The sequence below is a fragment of the Callospermophilus lateralis genome, chromosome 10 (genome assembly GCF_048772815.1).
Source record: "Callospermophilus lateralis isolate mCalLat2 chromosome 10, mCalLat2.hap1, whole genome shotgun sequence".
Taxonomy (NCBI): Eukaryota; Metazoa; Chordata; class Mammalia; order Rodentia; family Sciuridae; genus Callospermophilus; species Callospermophilus lateralis.
Genome location: NC_135314.1, coordinates 113,016,598 through 113,033,636, shown reverse-complemented (window position 1 = coordinate 113,033,636; position 17,039 = coordinate 113,016,598). Strand labels below are relative to the sequence as shown.

The window sequence follows — 17,039 nt, the reverse complement described above, 5'->3', positions numbered from 1 at the left end:
ATCTCTCCATATGGAATGTGTAATATACACTGTCTTATGAAGGAATCAGTTTAGATACCTCCTCTTATAACATTCTTTCCAGGACAGGGCAGAGGATCCACAGTCCCATTCCTACTTGTATGGTCAAAGTTCAAGGGTGGTTTAATGACTGGCCTGAGGTCTCAATTTCTAGAGGGGAAAAGCAAAAGCCCCAAGACCCCCACTCCTAATTCTAGGCCAGTGTTTGTTCTAGGTCTTTTTATCCCTGCTAATCCTACAGTCCACGGATTCCCTCTCAACTTCTTAGATTACGTTGCTTTTTTCCTCTGTGCTTTTGGTTTTATATATTAAGATTCAGCGTCAGCATTCGCCATATCTTTTCACTCCCAATTTTGAGTGTTTCCATCTGATTGTTTCTTTATTTTTGGACTTTATAGGCTTTTTCTTCATTTCTGTTTTACCCTGATTATCCAGGAAAGGCTGTGTACATCTTTGGAAAGCTCTGATGTTCTCAATGAAGAGACCTTGGGAGTGACCTTATTTGTCTCCCAGGGAGTTGTATATCATGACTTCAAATGCCCCACTAAAATGTTACCCATTTGGCAGCAGTATACAGAAAAAAGCTGCTCTCTCTGATAAGACGTTCAGTGGGGGTTTCATAGCAAAAGAATAGACTTCTTAATGGGAAAGAGGGAGAAGTATAATTCCCTCTGATTTAGCTGGTCTTTCAAACTTCATGGTGCTTTTCTTCTCGAACTAGTCTATGAGAAATTTGAAAGGAAAATGCCTCAGGAATTGGTATCCATTAGTATGTGGCCAGAGAATTTTGGCCATAGAAGTCTCTTCATATTGCTTTTTATAAAGCTCTTCTCTGCTATAAAAACAAATATCCTATGCCCTCATGGGGCAGATAAACAGTTTTGTAGAGAAGGCAAGCAACAGAAAAATGAGGCTAATGAACTAAACGCTTCAGATGCCAAATCTCCAGAAAGGCTCCTTGATTCCTAAATGTTCATTTTCTTTCTCTCTCGCTTTCCCTCCTTGGCTTAATTCTAATGAGAGCTTTGGTGACATGTAATATTTCCTGTGCTGTTCCTCATGGAAGAAAGGCCTAGGTGAATGCAAAGCTGTATTTATATTCAAATATTGCAGAATCAGTTCAGACCCTAAGGGTGCAATGGATGCCCTCTGGCCCTCAGTCATGCCTGCCTTGCCTATGATGGCAGTGCCACCAGAGGGCAGGATTTGACTTCCCGACTGGGTGGCCTCCTCCTGGAAGTGGGGACCTGGGGCCAGAAAACAGCCGTCAACTCTTGAAGTTCATATGAAGAATGCACTCTTCTAGTGTATTTGTGCAGAATCCTGTACTCCCATAAAATGCTTAGAGAGGGTAATTTCTAAAATGACCTCACACGGCAGGTGTTCAGTCAGTTTCCAGGCTCGGAGCTCCTGCTGAGCACCCACCACCACCCAGGACTGCTCAGGGATAACCCAGGAGGGTTTTTATCTTTTGAGAAATCAATAGCTTTCTTGAGAAAATAAAATACAGAAAACCAAAGCCACCTATAAAATGCAACGTATAGTTAACATTTCATAAAAGAGATAAAAATTAGCAAAGTTAAAAAAATAAAAAAAAAGTAAGGCCTGGAAGAGGGTTTCCCTATAGCAACACTGTTGACATCTTAGACCAGATGCTTCTTTGCGGGGGTGGGGGGGTGGGGGGTGTGTCTGTCTCGTGATTGGTAAAATGGTCAGCATCAGGCTGATCTCTACCTACTAGATGCTGATAACCCCCATCCTACCCCTACCCCAGCTGTACAAATGAAGAATGTGTGTAGACACTGCCAGATGACCCTTGAGAGCAAAACATCCCCTGGTGGAGAAGCACTGGACAGATAACATTATCAATCATTCAAAATAATGGAGCCTCAATACCCCCCTAGAACATCAAAAATGTAAGGACCTGTTCTCTGAGCCTGCTTCCTCAGCTAAAAAATAGGAATGGTGATGTCGTCCCTCCTTGTGCTCTTTAAAGACTGAAACAACACCATACTTGGCACATAGCAAATATTCACTTAATCATAAATGATATACCTTGAGCTATTATTTGTCAATTCTGTGAATCAGAGACCAGCAAAAATAGAGAATAAAATAGCTGTACATTAAATAAATTTAGCTGGACCTTTATATATCACTTTGTGCTAAAGTTTTGCAGCTGAAGGGATTAAATTGATATTTTTCCTCCCTGACATAACTAATCAATGATGCTCTGTCTTCCTTTATGTGAAGGTCATAGGGCAGTATCTCCTGCATCTCTAACATCTGATGAGTAGCTAATGATCCAGAAATAAACTTTAAAGTGCTTTGGAGGGTTTCTATGTGTAGAGAAGTTCTGTGTAAATAGTTCTCTAAGAGGAGGCTTGAGAATGATAATTCACTTTCACTCTTTAAATTCGCTTTATAAGCTTCACCTATCTTAGGGGAGATAAGAGCCAAAATTAATTGGGGAGAAAAAAAAATAAATGATTTCAAACAGCCACGATCCTCAGCTAGAACTGAGCAACTGTAAAGATTTTGAAATTGCAGAGGAACTAGGCCGGAGAAGTTCAGCCAAAAAAATGTTTGTTTATAAAAACTAGAGAGTGTTAGATATTTCCATCATTCCAGCTTATCATCTGAAATTTCTGCTGGCTCGAGTGGAATTGTGCTCTTCTGTTTCCTACTGTGGGCTTCCCTTCCCGACCACAATTGCCTTCAGATTGGAGACTGGTAACTGCGAGGACAGAGCAGCGGGTTTAGCTAGCTGGAGGAACAAGAGGAGAGTTGTCATACCTGGTGGGGAAAGGCGAGCACTCCCAAGTTGCTATCATGGCAGAGTTCAGGAAGAGTGGCGTTGACGCTGACAGTTGCTGACTTGAACAATTTTGTTTCTGGTGGTAAAAGGAGAGATCACCTACTGAACATGAAGGTGTGAAGGTGAGAAAAGATGAAATTGCTATAGCAGAGTTAAAAACCAGAGGGGCTGGTGGTCTTGGTATGGCACAGAACGTTCAAAAGTCTCCTCCTTAGCCTTATGCAGTTGGGCCTGCAGGATGACACGCTGCTTGCTCCTCAGCCCTAAGAAGAAATGCTTTTTTTTTTTTTTTTTCATTTTGCAAACCAAGGAATGCATTGCATTTTACATTTAGAAAGGGTCAAACTATCAGAAGGCAAAAATGGTGTGTTATCTTATGCTGCTCTCTTGGGAAGAGTCCATTTTCAACTCCTACTCAGACTGCACACAAATACTTGGAATAGATCTTAATTTTGAGTCTTTTGTGTGACATCTGGTGACTCATTTATTGCTAATGACGTGTTCACAGGAAGCAGAAGTCACCGGCATCTTATTTTCCAGTTGGCAAAGTGTTGTTTACCTTTCATTGGCCCAGCCTCTGTGGCTCTGATCACAGGCTGTTTAGTTAGGAAGCTCAAGTAGAAGAAGAGAAGGGGTAGAGCAGTAAATAATAGAAGATAGATGGTTCTAGATTTTTTAATGACAGTCAGTAGTGTAGTAACATTGTAATTTATGTATTAAAATGATATAGAATTCAAAGAGGACTTTTCAAAGCTGGCAAAACTGTCCAATCCAAGCAGATTCTTAGCAGTGTCTCTCAGCGCACCTCCCCCAAGTCCGTCCCTTGCTTCTTGTACCTTAGCTTCTTTCACTTCCAACACCGTGTGCAATTTCCCAAACTCTCTTATCCACATTTGCTTGCAGGGTAAATATGAGCCATATACACGATAGTGTGAATTTAACACCAACAAAAGTCCTGCAGTCTAGCACCTCTTAGACTCTCTACCTCTGTGATCTCATTTGATCTTCTCAATTGTACTGTGAGGCCAACTGAACAGATATTACTAATTCATCGTCATCCATCACCAATATCACGATATCATTTTCTAGACAGAGAAAAAGAGACAGAGGTTATATGAAAAGCCACACTCTGCAGCACCTCTGAAGTAAAGCATGTACTGGATTCAGATCCTTTGCTCTTTTCTGTCACTAACCTGAGTCAGCTTTTCCCTCCCCAGGTAGATCTTTGTTCTAATGATGATGTGGAGGTGGAGCTCTACCCCACCCACAGCTCAAGGATCATTTGACTAGACAGTGTCATGCTGGGCACACCCTAAGCCAGTCCGGAATATGTAAAGGAAACAGAGTTTAATGAGTTTTTTGGTTTTTTTTTTTTTTTTGGACCAGGGAATGAATCCAGGGATGCTCTACTACTGAGCCACCTGCCCATCCCTTTTTTATATTTGATTTAGAGACAGGGCTTCACTGAGTTGTTTAGAACCTTACTAAATTGCTGAGTCTAGCTTTGAATTTGCAATCCTCCTGCCTCAGCCTCCCAAGCCACTGAGAGTACAGGCATGTGCCACCACACCCAGCTAAATGCATAATTCTTAAACTATACTTAGGAGTCTCTTTTACTTGGTCAGTGAAGCCTCACAAAGACCCACTGAACACATTTTAGCTGAGGCCACTTGAGTTGTTCATTGGATTTGATCTTGCCTGTTAATCATGATTATCATCATTTAAGCCAGAGTTGCAGATTAAAATGCCCAGAGATCCAATATTAGCAGTTCCTGATCTCCTGGAGGGCTTCTTACACATGACTTTCTGGTTCAGTAGGTCTGAGGTGAAGCTTAAGATTTGTACTTTTAACAAAAGTTTAAAAGTTCCTGAGTGATGCCGCTGCTGTTGTTCAGGGACCAGCACTCAGACCTGTTGCCAGAGGGACAGGGAGGGCACTTGGGTGAGGGAAGCACCTACAGCAAACAGCAGCAACCAGCCCTGTGGGCAGGAGCACGTGAGATGCAGCCCTCTCCACCGGGAGGTGCTGAGAGCATGAAATATACTCTGGATGTTGAAGAAATGGCTCAAAAAAATACAATATCTTAATATTTTTCATATCAATTACAGGTTGAAATAATAGTCTGGGTATATTGGGTTAAATCAAACATATTATCAAGCTTAATTTCACCTGTTTTGTTTACTTTTCTAATGTAGCTACTAGAAAAATTTAATGACATATGTATCTCTTTTGGACTACACTGACCTAAAGAATCAGAAAATAGAGAGTGATAAGTAAGGATTAGTAAACCACAGAGGATTCAAATTCCAAAAGCTCTAACACTGTGGGGCCCAAAGAAAATATGCCTATTGGTCAGATTTGGCCTAAAGGCCTCAATTTGTAGCCAAATACTTGCGGTCACAAGTATTAAATGTAGAAGCAATTCAGTATCTAGAATTTTGCCTTTCCATCAGCATTAAACAAGTGCCTTGTTATAGTGTTTAAAATCAAGGCTTGGATGATAATAATGGTAACTATTTCTTCTGAATTTCTGAATTAAAAATTCTTAATAGAATTATTAAAATCTTGATAGAACTATTAATATCTATATCTTTTGAAGATCTGAGCTTTTTCACTAAATTTATTTCACTTACCCCTGTGTGATAAAAAGGTATTTTCCAAGTGTTTTTATGTCTTCCAAAGACTTTGCTTTTTACCTATATTGACCTGTAGAGTTGAGAACAGGTGTGGGTATTCCCATTGCAAATATTTTGTAATATTTAAGGAATATCAAGGTAAGAGATTAAGTTTCCGGTGTAAGATTGTGTGGCTGGTGAGTGACAGGGCAGCCTCTGTGCCAGGAGTCCAGTCCTGTGCCTCTGCCAGATGGTTTGCTGTTCCCTGATTTAACAGCATTTTAAGGTTAAAAAGGCAACAAATAAAGAATAACGCACACAAGACTGCAGTTTGAAAAATATAACTATGACAACATCAAATAAGCATCACCCTCATAGCATTAGCTTTCAGAGGACAGAAATCTCTTAATTTTGTCATATTCTAACTATTGCGTGATACATTGCTGCGGGTTTCTTTTCTAATAATGTCCCTGCCAATGTGTTTTCACCTGGGCAACTGAACCATATTAACTAATTGCTAAACTTTAGCAAGTTATATTTTGTCACAAAGAATCAGAGGCTAGGTTCCTTTTGTATGAGTTATTTTAACAATATTGCATTTGAGAGGATGGCGTCATTCTGACTCCCTATGACTTCAGGGCATGCTTTTAATTTTGCTTTCCAACCATGAACCAATCTGTCTGTACCCTTTCACCTTGTAGTGACAGTGAGCAAAGCAGAAATGCCTGAGAGTCTCAGCCCATGGCCACAAATGGAATGGAGCAAGCTAGTCCAGATAGGGCCCAGACCCATGACCTTGACTTCATTTTCCCAGGACCACAGCCAGGTTACATGGGAAGAGTTTCTTTGTGTGCTAGTTAACTTTTAGAAAGAAAGAAAAAGACCTATAACTATAATAATCTTTTTTTTTTAGAGAGAGAGAATTTTTTAATATTTATTTTTTAGTTTTCGGCAGACACAACATCTTTAGTTGTATGTGGTGCTGAGAATCGAACCCAGCGCTGCGCACATGCCAGGAGAGCGCGATACCGCTTGAGCCACATCCCCAGCCCTATAATAATCTTACATGGAGTTTCTTTATTCATCTTGAGCAAAAGGCAAAATTCTTTTCATTTTGTTGTTTTTAATATAAAGAGTTCTGGTGTTCAATATAGACTTAATTAAATGAGTGTGGGACTAAAACTGTACAGATTAATATAGACACATAACTATTTAATGATATGTGATAGGTCACTTCTGTTTGTCAAGTTGTCCTTGCCTTCAAAAGAGGCACACCCATTTAGAAGAAAAATCTGGAAGCTGCAGGGCACTGAGGTGTGTGTGTGTGTGTGTGTGTGTGTAAAACTAACTCCCTAGAGAATACAGAAGTCTGGGGAAGCCCAGCGACTGGTTCACAGTCACCCAGCTACAGATCAAGGAAGCCAAAAGGAGAATCACAGGCTCCTTCCACATCGTCCAGGGCTGACTCACACGCTGTCATTCAAACATTCCTACTGCAATCAGAACGTTCAGCGATTTGGAGAAGCATGCACAGTATATTGAATACTCACTAGCCTCATTTAAAATTTAAGTGATGTGGTTTGTATATTAAAAACTTTCATCTGAAATGAATTGCCATGCAGGCAATAAGCTCTAGCATAAAACTCATAATACATATAAATTCTAAATGTTATCATAGTTTCTTAGGAATTCAAATTAGTACTTCCTTTCCCACCCAATCACTTTCCTTATGCCCCTTAAAGTGGAATCAGAAATGAAACAGTTTCTTTTGCCGAACTAGAGTTTCAAAAAAGTAAAAATGGAGTGGTTCCACATAAGAATGCTGGGGTTTTGTTCACGAACTAGAGAAAGCAGCTGTCCCACTGACCGGAATCCCACATGGGTGGAGACAGGAAGGCTGTGAGAGTCTCCACGAGCCACATTTCTAAGATGATGTCTCCTCCCCGTTAGCCAAGAAGCTGATCAGCTGAAATCAGTGATGAGTCCAGTGGAGCAATTCCCTAAGTTCTAAGTTGAGAGAATTTGGGAGTGTAAGAGCACAGGGGTTCATTTAAGTCCACGCCTCCTTCTTCTCCTGGTCAGTCTCTGGATCCCTCCTCTCTCCAGGCTCCCCAGACAGCCTTCCACTACCCTTCATATTTCAACATAAGAAGAATTCTCACTAACACCAGCACATCCAAGGAGAATTTTTAAAGCACATGAATTAGACTTGATCACTTATCTTTCATCCCTACTTGTTTCTCTTTTCACTGGGGGTGGGGGAGACAGCGGTCAGGAGTTTGGAATAGTGGGGGACATAAGGGACGTGGGACATCCATTGTGGCTGAGTGGCTGTGACTGTAATTTATAATCAGTTGGGATTTCTAGAGTGAAGTTTTATTATAGCATGGTGTTCCATTATTAGATACCTGTCTTGATTAATTCCCAAGAAGCTAAAGTGTGGGATTAACATATTGCTTTCACTGAAATTCATATTATAAGTTGAAAGGGACTTCTGGATTTTTCTTGATAAAGCTGGGATCTTTGGGTTTGTGGTCTTTTACTTTCAACAGGGATGATTGGGAATGATGGAAGATTTAACCACCATCACCATGATGGCATATCCTTGCAGAATGCAGAAAACTGGGGCCCTGTTTGCATTTTGCGTTTTCTGTGAGAAAACGCACATCAGACCACAGTGGCTGATGGAAGTGGACCCACTACTTACCACTTAGACATATCCCAGAGCCATTCATTAAGTTTAAGGAGGTTGGATCTTAAATACTTAATTAGTATGCTATTAATAATTTTAATAAAATATGTTTTGGGTGGAGGGAAATAATCACTCAGGAATTAACAAAGGTAAAGAAAATCATCCACAGGGAAAGCATTTAGTAAGAGAAGTTGGACTGTCATTGCCAGGCAAGAATGTGGCATTCAGCTGGGCACAGTGGCACATGCCTGTAATCCCAGCAGCTCAGGAGGCTGAAGCAGGAGGATCACAAAGCCAGCCAGCCTCAGCAACTGCAAGGTACTAAGCAACTCAGTGAGATCCTGTCTCTAAGTAAAATTTAAAATAGGGCTGGGGATGTGGCTCAGGGGTCAAGTGCCCCTGAGTTCAATCCCTGGTACAAAAAAAAAAAAAAGATTGTGTGGCATTCTCCTGTGCATCTGACATGGAATCAGTTCTAGACACTGTCCCCATGGTGCCAGGTGCTCTGCCATGCTCCTCTCTCCATGGCAGCCAGCATTACCAACATGGATGCAACTGCAGCCCAAAATTAATAAGCTTTGTAAACCATAGCTTATTGGGTTCAAGTAAGTTAAGTGTTAGGTACAAAGAATATTAGGGCAACATCAGCCCAGACGAAGGTGATGGACTCAACAGGCATGGGAATGCTTCTTCCTGTTCCAAACACAAAATATTGGACCATGGCTCTGTTTGAGTTAAGACCACAGGACCAGAGAAGGACTAATACAGCGTACACAGCTAGATTAAGTTCTAATGGTTTTACCCCAAAACCCACTTTCAATTGCTTTCAGTATGTGAGTCTAGGGTCCCTGACTTCCATACCCTGTGCACCCAAGCAGAAATTTCACAGGCTCCCAAGATGAATTCATAGTCCAAGATTACTAATCCTAGAGGAAGGCAAATTCCAAGAAAGTAGATCCAAAGATGTGACACATAGAATTTATATCTGAGGAGCTGCAAGTAATGGAGCAATTTGGTAGGGGCTCTTAGCAAACAGAAATTCCAAATATGTGAGGAGATGAAGGAAAATATACAGCCCATAAAAACACAGAATGCTAAGAAATAAGGACAAATAGATTTCTAAAAGAAACAAGTAGAAACTTTACAAATTTCAGTGCCAATATCTATGAGTCAATGAATTTGCAAATGGATGGCTTACTAACAGCATTACTGAGGGTTGGGAGGGGGACATAGGAAGAGAAACAGATGCTTGTTAAAATCTGAATTATAAAATAAATGCAATAAAGAGAATGGTTTTTGAACAGGATGGTTTATTGAGCTGTCCAACCCTGCAAGTCAGTGACTTATGAACACTGGCCTGCTCTTTTTGATATTTGAGAGAGAGACTTTGATAGAAGATGATTCGAAAATATAATTAGTTGGTCTTTCCATTCTCTCTTTATTATCATAAGAACCCATGTAGTGTTTTTTTTCCTTTAGATTGCAAACTCATTAGAAAACATGTTTATAATGAACAATTCAATTAGATTGGCTTTGGCTTGCCTAAAAGCACAAGAAGGGATTAATATTCTAATCAAAAGTCTCAGGGAAATAGTATTAGAATAAAAAAGACAGAAAATCTTCTTTCTCAAGCTTGTGTTCGAGAACCCAGGAAACTGTCAAGGAATATAAAGCAACTCCTCCAAAAGCAAGCAGTGAGTGCATGGATGTGCTTTGGGCACGGTGAATGAGCCTCTGTGTTTGCCGCAGGCTGAAGGTTCCCACCCAACTCGTGGAAAATTTGCTCAGCTGCTTAAGATTATTTTTACCCATCCTTCAGAAGAATAGCAGCCTGGAATTTTTAGCCTTTTATTGCTAACATAAAGAACTTACCAGTGATAAACTTGTTTTACTCTCTCATGCTTTCTCTACCATTGGCTATTCTGAGTCAGTGCTTGCCTTGCTTTCGAAAATAATAGTAAAGATTCGAATAAAACATGTATTGAACACTATTTGAAACATATTCCCAGTACTTTCACATTATCTCATTTAATTCCCACAATAATCATATGCAATAAGAATCACCATTCTAATCTGACAGATGAGGAAACTAAGGCTCACAGTGAAACGAAGTGACTTACCCAGAGCTACATGGGTTTGTAAATGGCACAGGATGATTCCATTAGGATCTCTTAACTCCAAATACATATTTTTTTCCCCTAGGGGCAAAATATTGCTATGGAATTCATGTACACCCACAGAGCCTGGATAAAAGCTATTGCAAGATCTGGAATAGGACAAATAGGAAGAGGTCACTCCTTTGTGGATTTTTAAACCATGGTTAGATTTTAGTTTTTAACTGATACATTAAAATCGTACACATTCATGGGGTACCATGTGATGTTTCAGCATATGTTTCTATGGTGTAATGCTGAGATCAGGTTAAATATATCCATCTCCCCAAAGATTTCTCTTTTTTTTTTTCCTGACAAAAACATTCAGAATCCTTTTAGCTTTGTGAGATGTACGTGATCATTATCTAATCACCCCACCGTGCAGCAGCACCCCAGAACTGCTCTCTCCTACCTGACTGTAACTTGGTACCACTGACTCCTGTGTCTTCCTCAGTGTTCTGCCTGCTCACAGCCCTGTTTGTTAGGAAGAGAAGCAGGGGGTCTTTGTTTTCTGGGACTCACAATTGCAGTGTTCCTAACAGACCACATCTCCCCTCCTGCAGCTCTCACCACAACAGCATCCTTTCAGCTTCAAGTGGGAATGAGCCCCACGCCTTGTCACTCACTTGTCCCCAATCTCAGACAGCTTCCAATCTCAGCAGTCCCACTTTTCCCTCTTTCCTGAGGACTGGTTCCTCTGGGGAAGCTCCTCAGGGGCAGCAGTGCACACTGCAGACTGGCCCATGTCACCTTCCCATCCAGAAAGGCCCAGGGCAGGCTCACACCCAACAGTTCCAGGAGGGTGACGCGAGATTTGTACATTTCAAGCAATTTCCCTAAGTGACACTGCAGACATTGCTATGGAGGTGAAAGTTCAAGGAGTGACAGTCTCGACTCCATCTGAACAGCTGGTTGGTTGCTTTTCAGTCATCACCTCACCTCAACTCTCTCAATGTTCTCCAGAGTCAAAGTGCTCTCTCAATTCCTTTCCCCTTCCCACAAGCTGGTCAGAGCATCCCACATGCCTCGGGTATGGTATAGCGTTCAACACCGGACAGAGGAAGTATCTCTAAGGCTTCTGTCCGCCCCCCCCCCCCAGCCAGACTTGAACACTGCCAAGGAGGAGAAGGACTGTGACTTGATTCATTTTGCATCCTGGACACCCACACATCGTAGGTGTTCAGTGACTGTATGATGAATGGTCAATGCCTGCTGAGTGCGCTAATTACATTTGTGCTTTCTTGGTTTTGCTCTAGTGACAACCCCTAAAATTCCTCTCTCCCTTTTCTGCACTCTCAGATAGGAGAAAATGTATTTCCTTATTAGTTAGGGAATCTTGGTCATTCTACAAATTATTATGTAAAATGTCCTTCTAATTAGTATATTCAGTTCTACGGGCAGAGTACCTCGAGTGATATGCTCATTACAATGATAAATACATCACTGGAGTTTCAGAGTAGACTCCAGCACGTGACATAGTGGTGGGTGTGAATTAGCATGGACTGTGGAAGAGGCTCAGCCCCGCTTGGGAAGAAGCTGGAACCTAAAAACTCTGCTTTTAAATTGGTTCTCAAATGCAAACTTGATCCCTTCCTATTCCATTATACGTTTCAGGCTAGACAATAAAATTTTATGTCCTACAAATATAGGATTAATGGACGCAGTCTGATTTATGTGCCCACAAAGTAGGGTCAAGAAAGGAAACAGAGGAGAGAATGTCCTCCTTGCTCTAGCAGCTCAGGTTCCCAGTGGATTCTCACGCAACGCATCCCGTATATTCTGTATTTGGGGGGGGGGGGGCTGCGCGTGTGCCTTTATGTCCAAGCTGAGCCAAATATTTACCTCTAACCATATTTTCAGTTCGACCAGGCCATTTTCAACCATTGACATTCTTTAATATTTCTAATCCCCCCTCCTCAGGCAAAACCCAGCTGGTCACAACTAGATGTTAAGAGAAAAGCAAATGGTTAAATTAATCCCTATTGAGGCATAAATGACTACTAGCCCATAAGCCTTTGGTGAAGTAATTAACTCTTAAAAAAGAATAATTATCCAAGGAAATTATACTTCTAAGTTGGCATGAATTCAATAACTGTATTGAAAGGAATGGAAAGAAAGCAAGTAAGGAAGAACTAGTCATACCTCCTAAAAGCCTGGTTGGCTTCTATGAAATTATTCCTTCTTTGTATCTTCTGTTTCCTCCACATGGTGCCAAGGGTCTTTTGAAAGTTTGTTTTTGTTTGCTTGTCCTTCGTGAGGCTCAGGTTGACAACAGGTGCTTTCTGCGATACTTTGAGGAGCAGTAACTGGCTTCAGAAGCCCTGTAGAAACTGTTCTCCTCACTCTGTGCTCATAGCATCAAGTTTCAGCTAGTCACTCATTCCGTTTCCATGGTTCCTTTATCATCTACTCCTGGAATATACCAGAACCTGCAGTAGTAGACAGGATGATGATTCAAGCAGGCCCCTCTCCCACAGCTGACCGGCCACTGGGAAGACAGAGTTGTCAAGATGACTCAAGTGTCCCATCTGTATCTAAAGTTCCAAAGAAACTTGGAAATGTTGGGAAGGCTGCATGTGATGTGATGAGGGGTTGATAGTGCTAGTGTGTGGCTGCTAATCGGTGAAAGGAGACAAAAAGAAAGATTTAGGTTGTACAAAGCCAAGTGCAAAAGAAAAAATGTTGAGGACATAGAACCAAATAGTTGGAGAGAACTTCACCTCTTGAAGGAAGGTAAAAGGCTACTTGGAAACTCTTCTTCTCATGCATTATCTCTTTTGTTATTTGTTCTTATTTTTCCCATGGAACTTGAACATTTTCTTTGTATACATTGAAGAAAGGTAGAGGTACAAAACGATTTTTTTGAGGTATCATATTACAAAATAAAAAGGGGTGTCTGTTAGTCAGTGTTCCAGATAATGATACTTCTCAGGCTTCAAATCATGCATTATTTCTTAAAAGCCAGCAACTGGATCTTATCCTTTGCCTCACTCCTTTGTACCAGGATGAACACTCCCCTAATAATGTGTGTCCAGCTCTTCTGGATGCCAAGCACAGCCATGCTAGGCAGACCATGGGTGTCTTGATCTTGTTCTTCTTCTTCCCCAGGGCACATTGCTATGGGGGATGCACAGCCACTCACATCTAAGGATCTGCTTCAGAAGAACTAGTAATAGAAGAACTAGTCATAGGATCTATGTGCCAGCACCACCAGCCTGCTTGCTTGTCCTTACCTGTGTCCAGTGCTGCCCTTCCCCTCAGAGCTCCCCTGTAGCACACCCCTGTGAGGTCACCTTCAGCCTCTTTGGCAGGACTTTCTGGCGGTTTAACACAGAAAGTGTTAGCATGGTGCTCCTCCTGAGCATCTGATTCTTCCTAAGATCCTATGGAACTGCTGCCATCTCTAGCTCCAGAAACAGACAGCAGGGATGAATGTGGGAAGATTCAAGATGTTTTGGAAGATCTAAGTTGGAAATTACAGAATAAGTAGTTATAGCCAGTAGCAGCTTGTAAAACCAGGAAAAAAAAAATGTTCTTCCTAAGAGCTGAGCCCTCCCTCCAACACCTCTTCAATATATTCTCACAATGACCAGTTTCTCACTAACTTAAAAGCAGATATTCTGACACTTAAGGGAAATTTTTATACCTAAGTAAAGATTGTGAGATGAAATACATGAAAAATATGATACAGCTGTGCCATACTTCTGGGGTTAAAGATAAGTTAATTAGTCTTACTTACCTCAGGAGAAACTTTCAAGTTGTTCTGAATAACTAGATTAATTCAGTGTTTTCTAAGATTTAGATTGTTTTCAGTTCACTTAGAAGCTAGGACTTAAACTTGTAGGAAAAATATAAAAGCAAAATCTTTAGGCAGTTTTAGTCACATTGGACTCTCACTTCCATGTCTCTGGAGGATGCTTATGAATTCCTGCAAAAGCAGAATATTCTACAGTTAAAGATGCAATCCTAGACTTTTATCAGTTCACAGACTTTCTTCAGGAAAATGTGATTTAACATGTATTATAAGACTCAGGTTGAGTATGATTGAAAAATAAAACTGCTGACAATGAGAAGTTAAAATATTTTCCATTGTTATTTCTGTTTTTTTTTTTTCCAGGAGCATTTGATATAGCATCTGACACTGTTTCAACTCAAGAAATCAAAATGAACCTCAACTCTTCCATAGATGATGGTATTAAAAGAATCCAAGATGACTGCCCCAAAGCTGGCAGGCACAATTACATATTTATCATGATTCCTACTCTATACAGCATCATCTTCGTGGTGGGAATATTTGGAAACAGCTTGGTGGTGATCGTCATTTACTTTTACATGAAAATGAAGACCGTGGCCAGTGTTTTCCTTTTGAATTTAGCGTTGGCTGACCTCTGCTTTTTGCTGACATTGCCGCTGTGGGCTGTCTACACTGCTATGGAATACCGCTGGCCCTTTGGCAACTACCTGTGTAAGATTGCTTCAGCCAGCGTCAGTTTCAACCTCTATGCCAGTGTGTTTCTGCTCACGTGTCTCAGTATCGACCGCTACCTGGCCATCGTCCACCCCATGAAATCTCGCCTCCGACGCACAATGCTTGTGGCCAAAGTCACCTGCATCATTATATGGCTGCTGGCCGGCTTGGCCAGTTTGCCATCTGTCATCCACCGAAATGTCTTTTTCATCGAGAACACCAATGTCACGGTTTGTGCTTTCCATTATGAGGCCAACAACTCAATTGTCCCCGTCGGGATGGGACTGACCAAAAACGTCCTGGGTTTCATCTTTCCTTTTCTGATTATTCTGACAAGTTACACTCTTATTTGGAAGGCCCTCAAGAAGGCTTATGCCATCCAGAAGAACAAGCCGAGAAATGATGATATCTTTAAGATAATTATGGCAATTGTGCTTTTCTTTTTCTTCTCCTGGGTTCCCCACCAAATCTTCACCTTCCTGGATGTGTTGATTCAGCTGGGTGTCATACGCAACTGTAAAATCTCAGATATTGTGGACACAGCCATGCCCATCACCATTTGCATTGCTTATTTTAACAATTGCCTCAATCCTCTTTTCTATGGCTTTCTGGGGAAGAAATTTAAAAAATATTTTCTCCAGCTTCTGAAATACATTCCCCCAAAGCCCAAGACCCACTCAAATCTATCAACAAAAATGAGCACGCTCTCCTACCGCCACTCCGATAATTTAAGCTCCTCCACCAAGAAGTCGGCGCCACCGCCTTTTGAGATAGAGTGACAAGTCTGTGGAGCAGTCTTGTGAAAGGAAGAGCCAGGGAAACATTCCTCTATAGCATTTCACTATCGAATGAGCTACTTTTCCGAATGTAAGCAGATCGCTGATTAAGTGCACTGATGCTCCTTTTCTAAAGCTCTGAACAAAAGCTTTTCTTTCCCTTTGCCACAAAATGAAGCAAAGCCACGCTTTTCCATGGTTTGCATTAAACAGATCACCGCTGCTCCCAGAACAATATCACAAACTGGATGGATGTGTTAATTAGGAAAATTTTACCGGCAGAAATGCAGTCTCCCATCTCCTCTTGTTCTGTCATTTTTTTTTTTTTATTTCCACATAAAGGTACTTAGAATATGTTCAACCTTCAGAAGAGCAACAGAAGATCCCTGGGGGTTCAAGGTTGCTCTGTCCAGTTTCTGCAGGGCAGTGAAGCTTTGGTGCCTGTTTAACCATTAGCAATGGTGGTCACTCCTTCCTGCTACTACGCATTTGGAACAAGGATTAGCTAAGCAGTAGTTATCAAGTTGCAGAACCTTTCATGAAATTCAGTGTCTTACAGATCCACACTACCAAAACTGTGCCAGCAAGATGGCTTAGTTGTACAATGTTGTCACTTAAGTCATTGCATAAAAGTTAAAACTACTTGTAAATCTGTTATCCAGATCCCTGGTGGCTCTGTCTTCCTAGTCCTGTTAGTTCTATTTCATATCTGAGAAATGTGTATAGTTTATGGTTAAAAGGTTATATGTCTTAAAGTATGCCTTACTGTTTTTTAAAAAGTATATATTCTACATATATATGTACATCTCTAAACTGCTGTTATTTGATTAAAAGCTGGAAAAGTTATATTTACCTTGAAATAAAATAATTTTATTGTAATGTATCTAGTGTTCACTACTTAAAAGAGATGCTTATTTATTTTTTGAAATAGGATAAATATGGATAAGAATGATTGTATTTTCATTTAAAGTTTCACTCAACTGATAGCTTAATTCTGCTAGGTATCAATTTTTATATCCCACCATTGAAAAGACAAAGAAAGTTTTTCCCCTTACTGAACAACATGGAATAAACACATTGTGTTGAAATTTAGTTTTCCATACAACAGCAAAAATAATTCTTATTCCTTATAAAATTTAAATAATACATTATTTGGAACTGGGGATATAGCTCAATTGGTAAAGTGCCTGCCTTGCATGCACAAGGCCCTGAGTTCAATCCCCAGCCCTAAACATACAAAATAATAATAATATATAATTTTATTCATAAATTTTAAGTGGTATTTTTCTAATTACATATGTGATCATTGAGGGAAATTTAGAAGACATAGAAAAGCGTTTAAAAAAAGTCATCTTTAGTTTCCCAACTCAAAAATGATCATTTTAATGTTTTTGCTTACTTCCTTCTACTTTTTTTTATTCATACACATATACATATATAAATTATGACACTGGAGTCATAATGCATACAGAATTTTGTATATCAATTTTTTGGGGGATTA

At 40.5% G+C, this 17,039-nt stretch overlaps 1 protein-coding gene across 2 annotated transcripts in view; it reads left to right on the top strand.

The window, feature by feature from the left end:
* Agtr1 (angiotensin II receptor type 1) overlaps positions 1–16,371 on the top strand; it is a 44,256-nt gene extending 27,885 nt beyond the window's left edge. For both annotated transcript variants that reach the window (XM_076867687.2, XM_077110379.1), the window contains exon 3: positions 14,412–16,371. In XM_076867687.2, the coding sequence (XP_076723802.1) occupies positions 14,459–15,541 (1,083 nt within the window). In that variant the 5' untranslated portion in view covers positions 14,412–14,458 and the 3' untranslated portion in view covers positions 15,542–16,371. The remainder of the gene's footprint in view (positions 1–14,411) is intronic.
* The last annotated feature ends 668 nt before the right edge of the window (positions 16,372–17,039 follow it).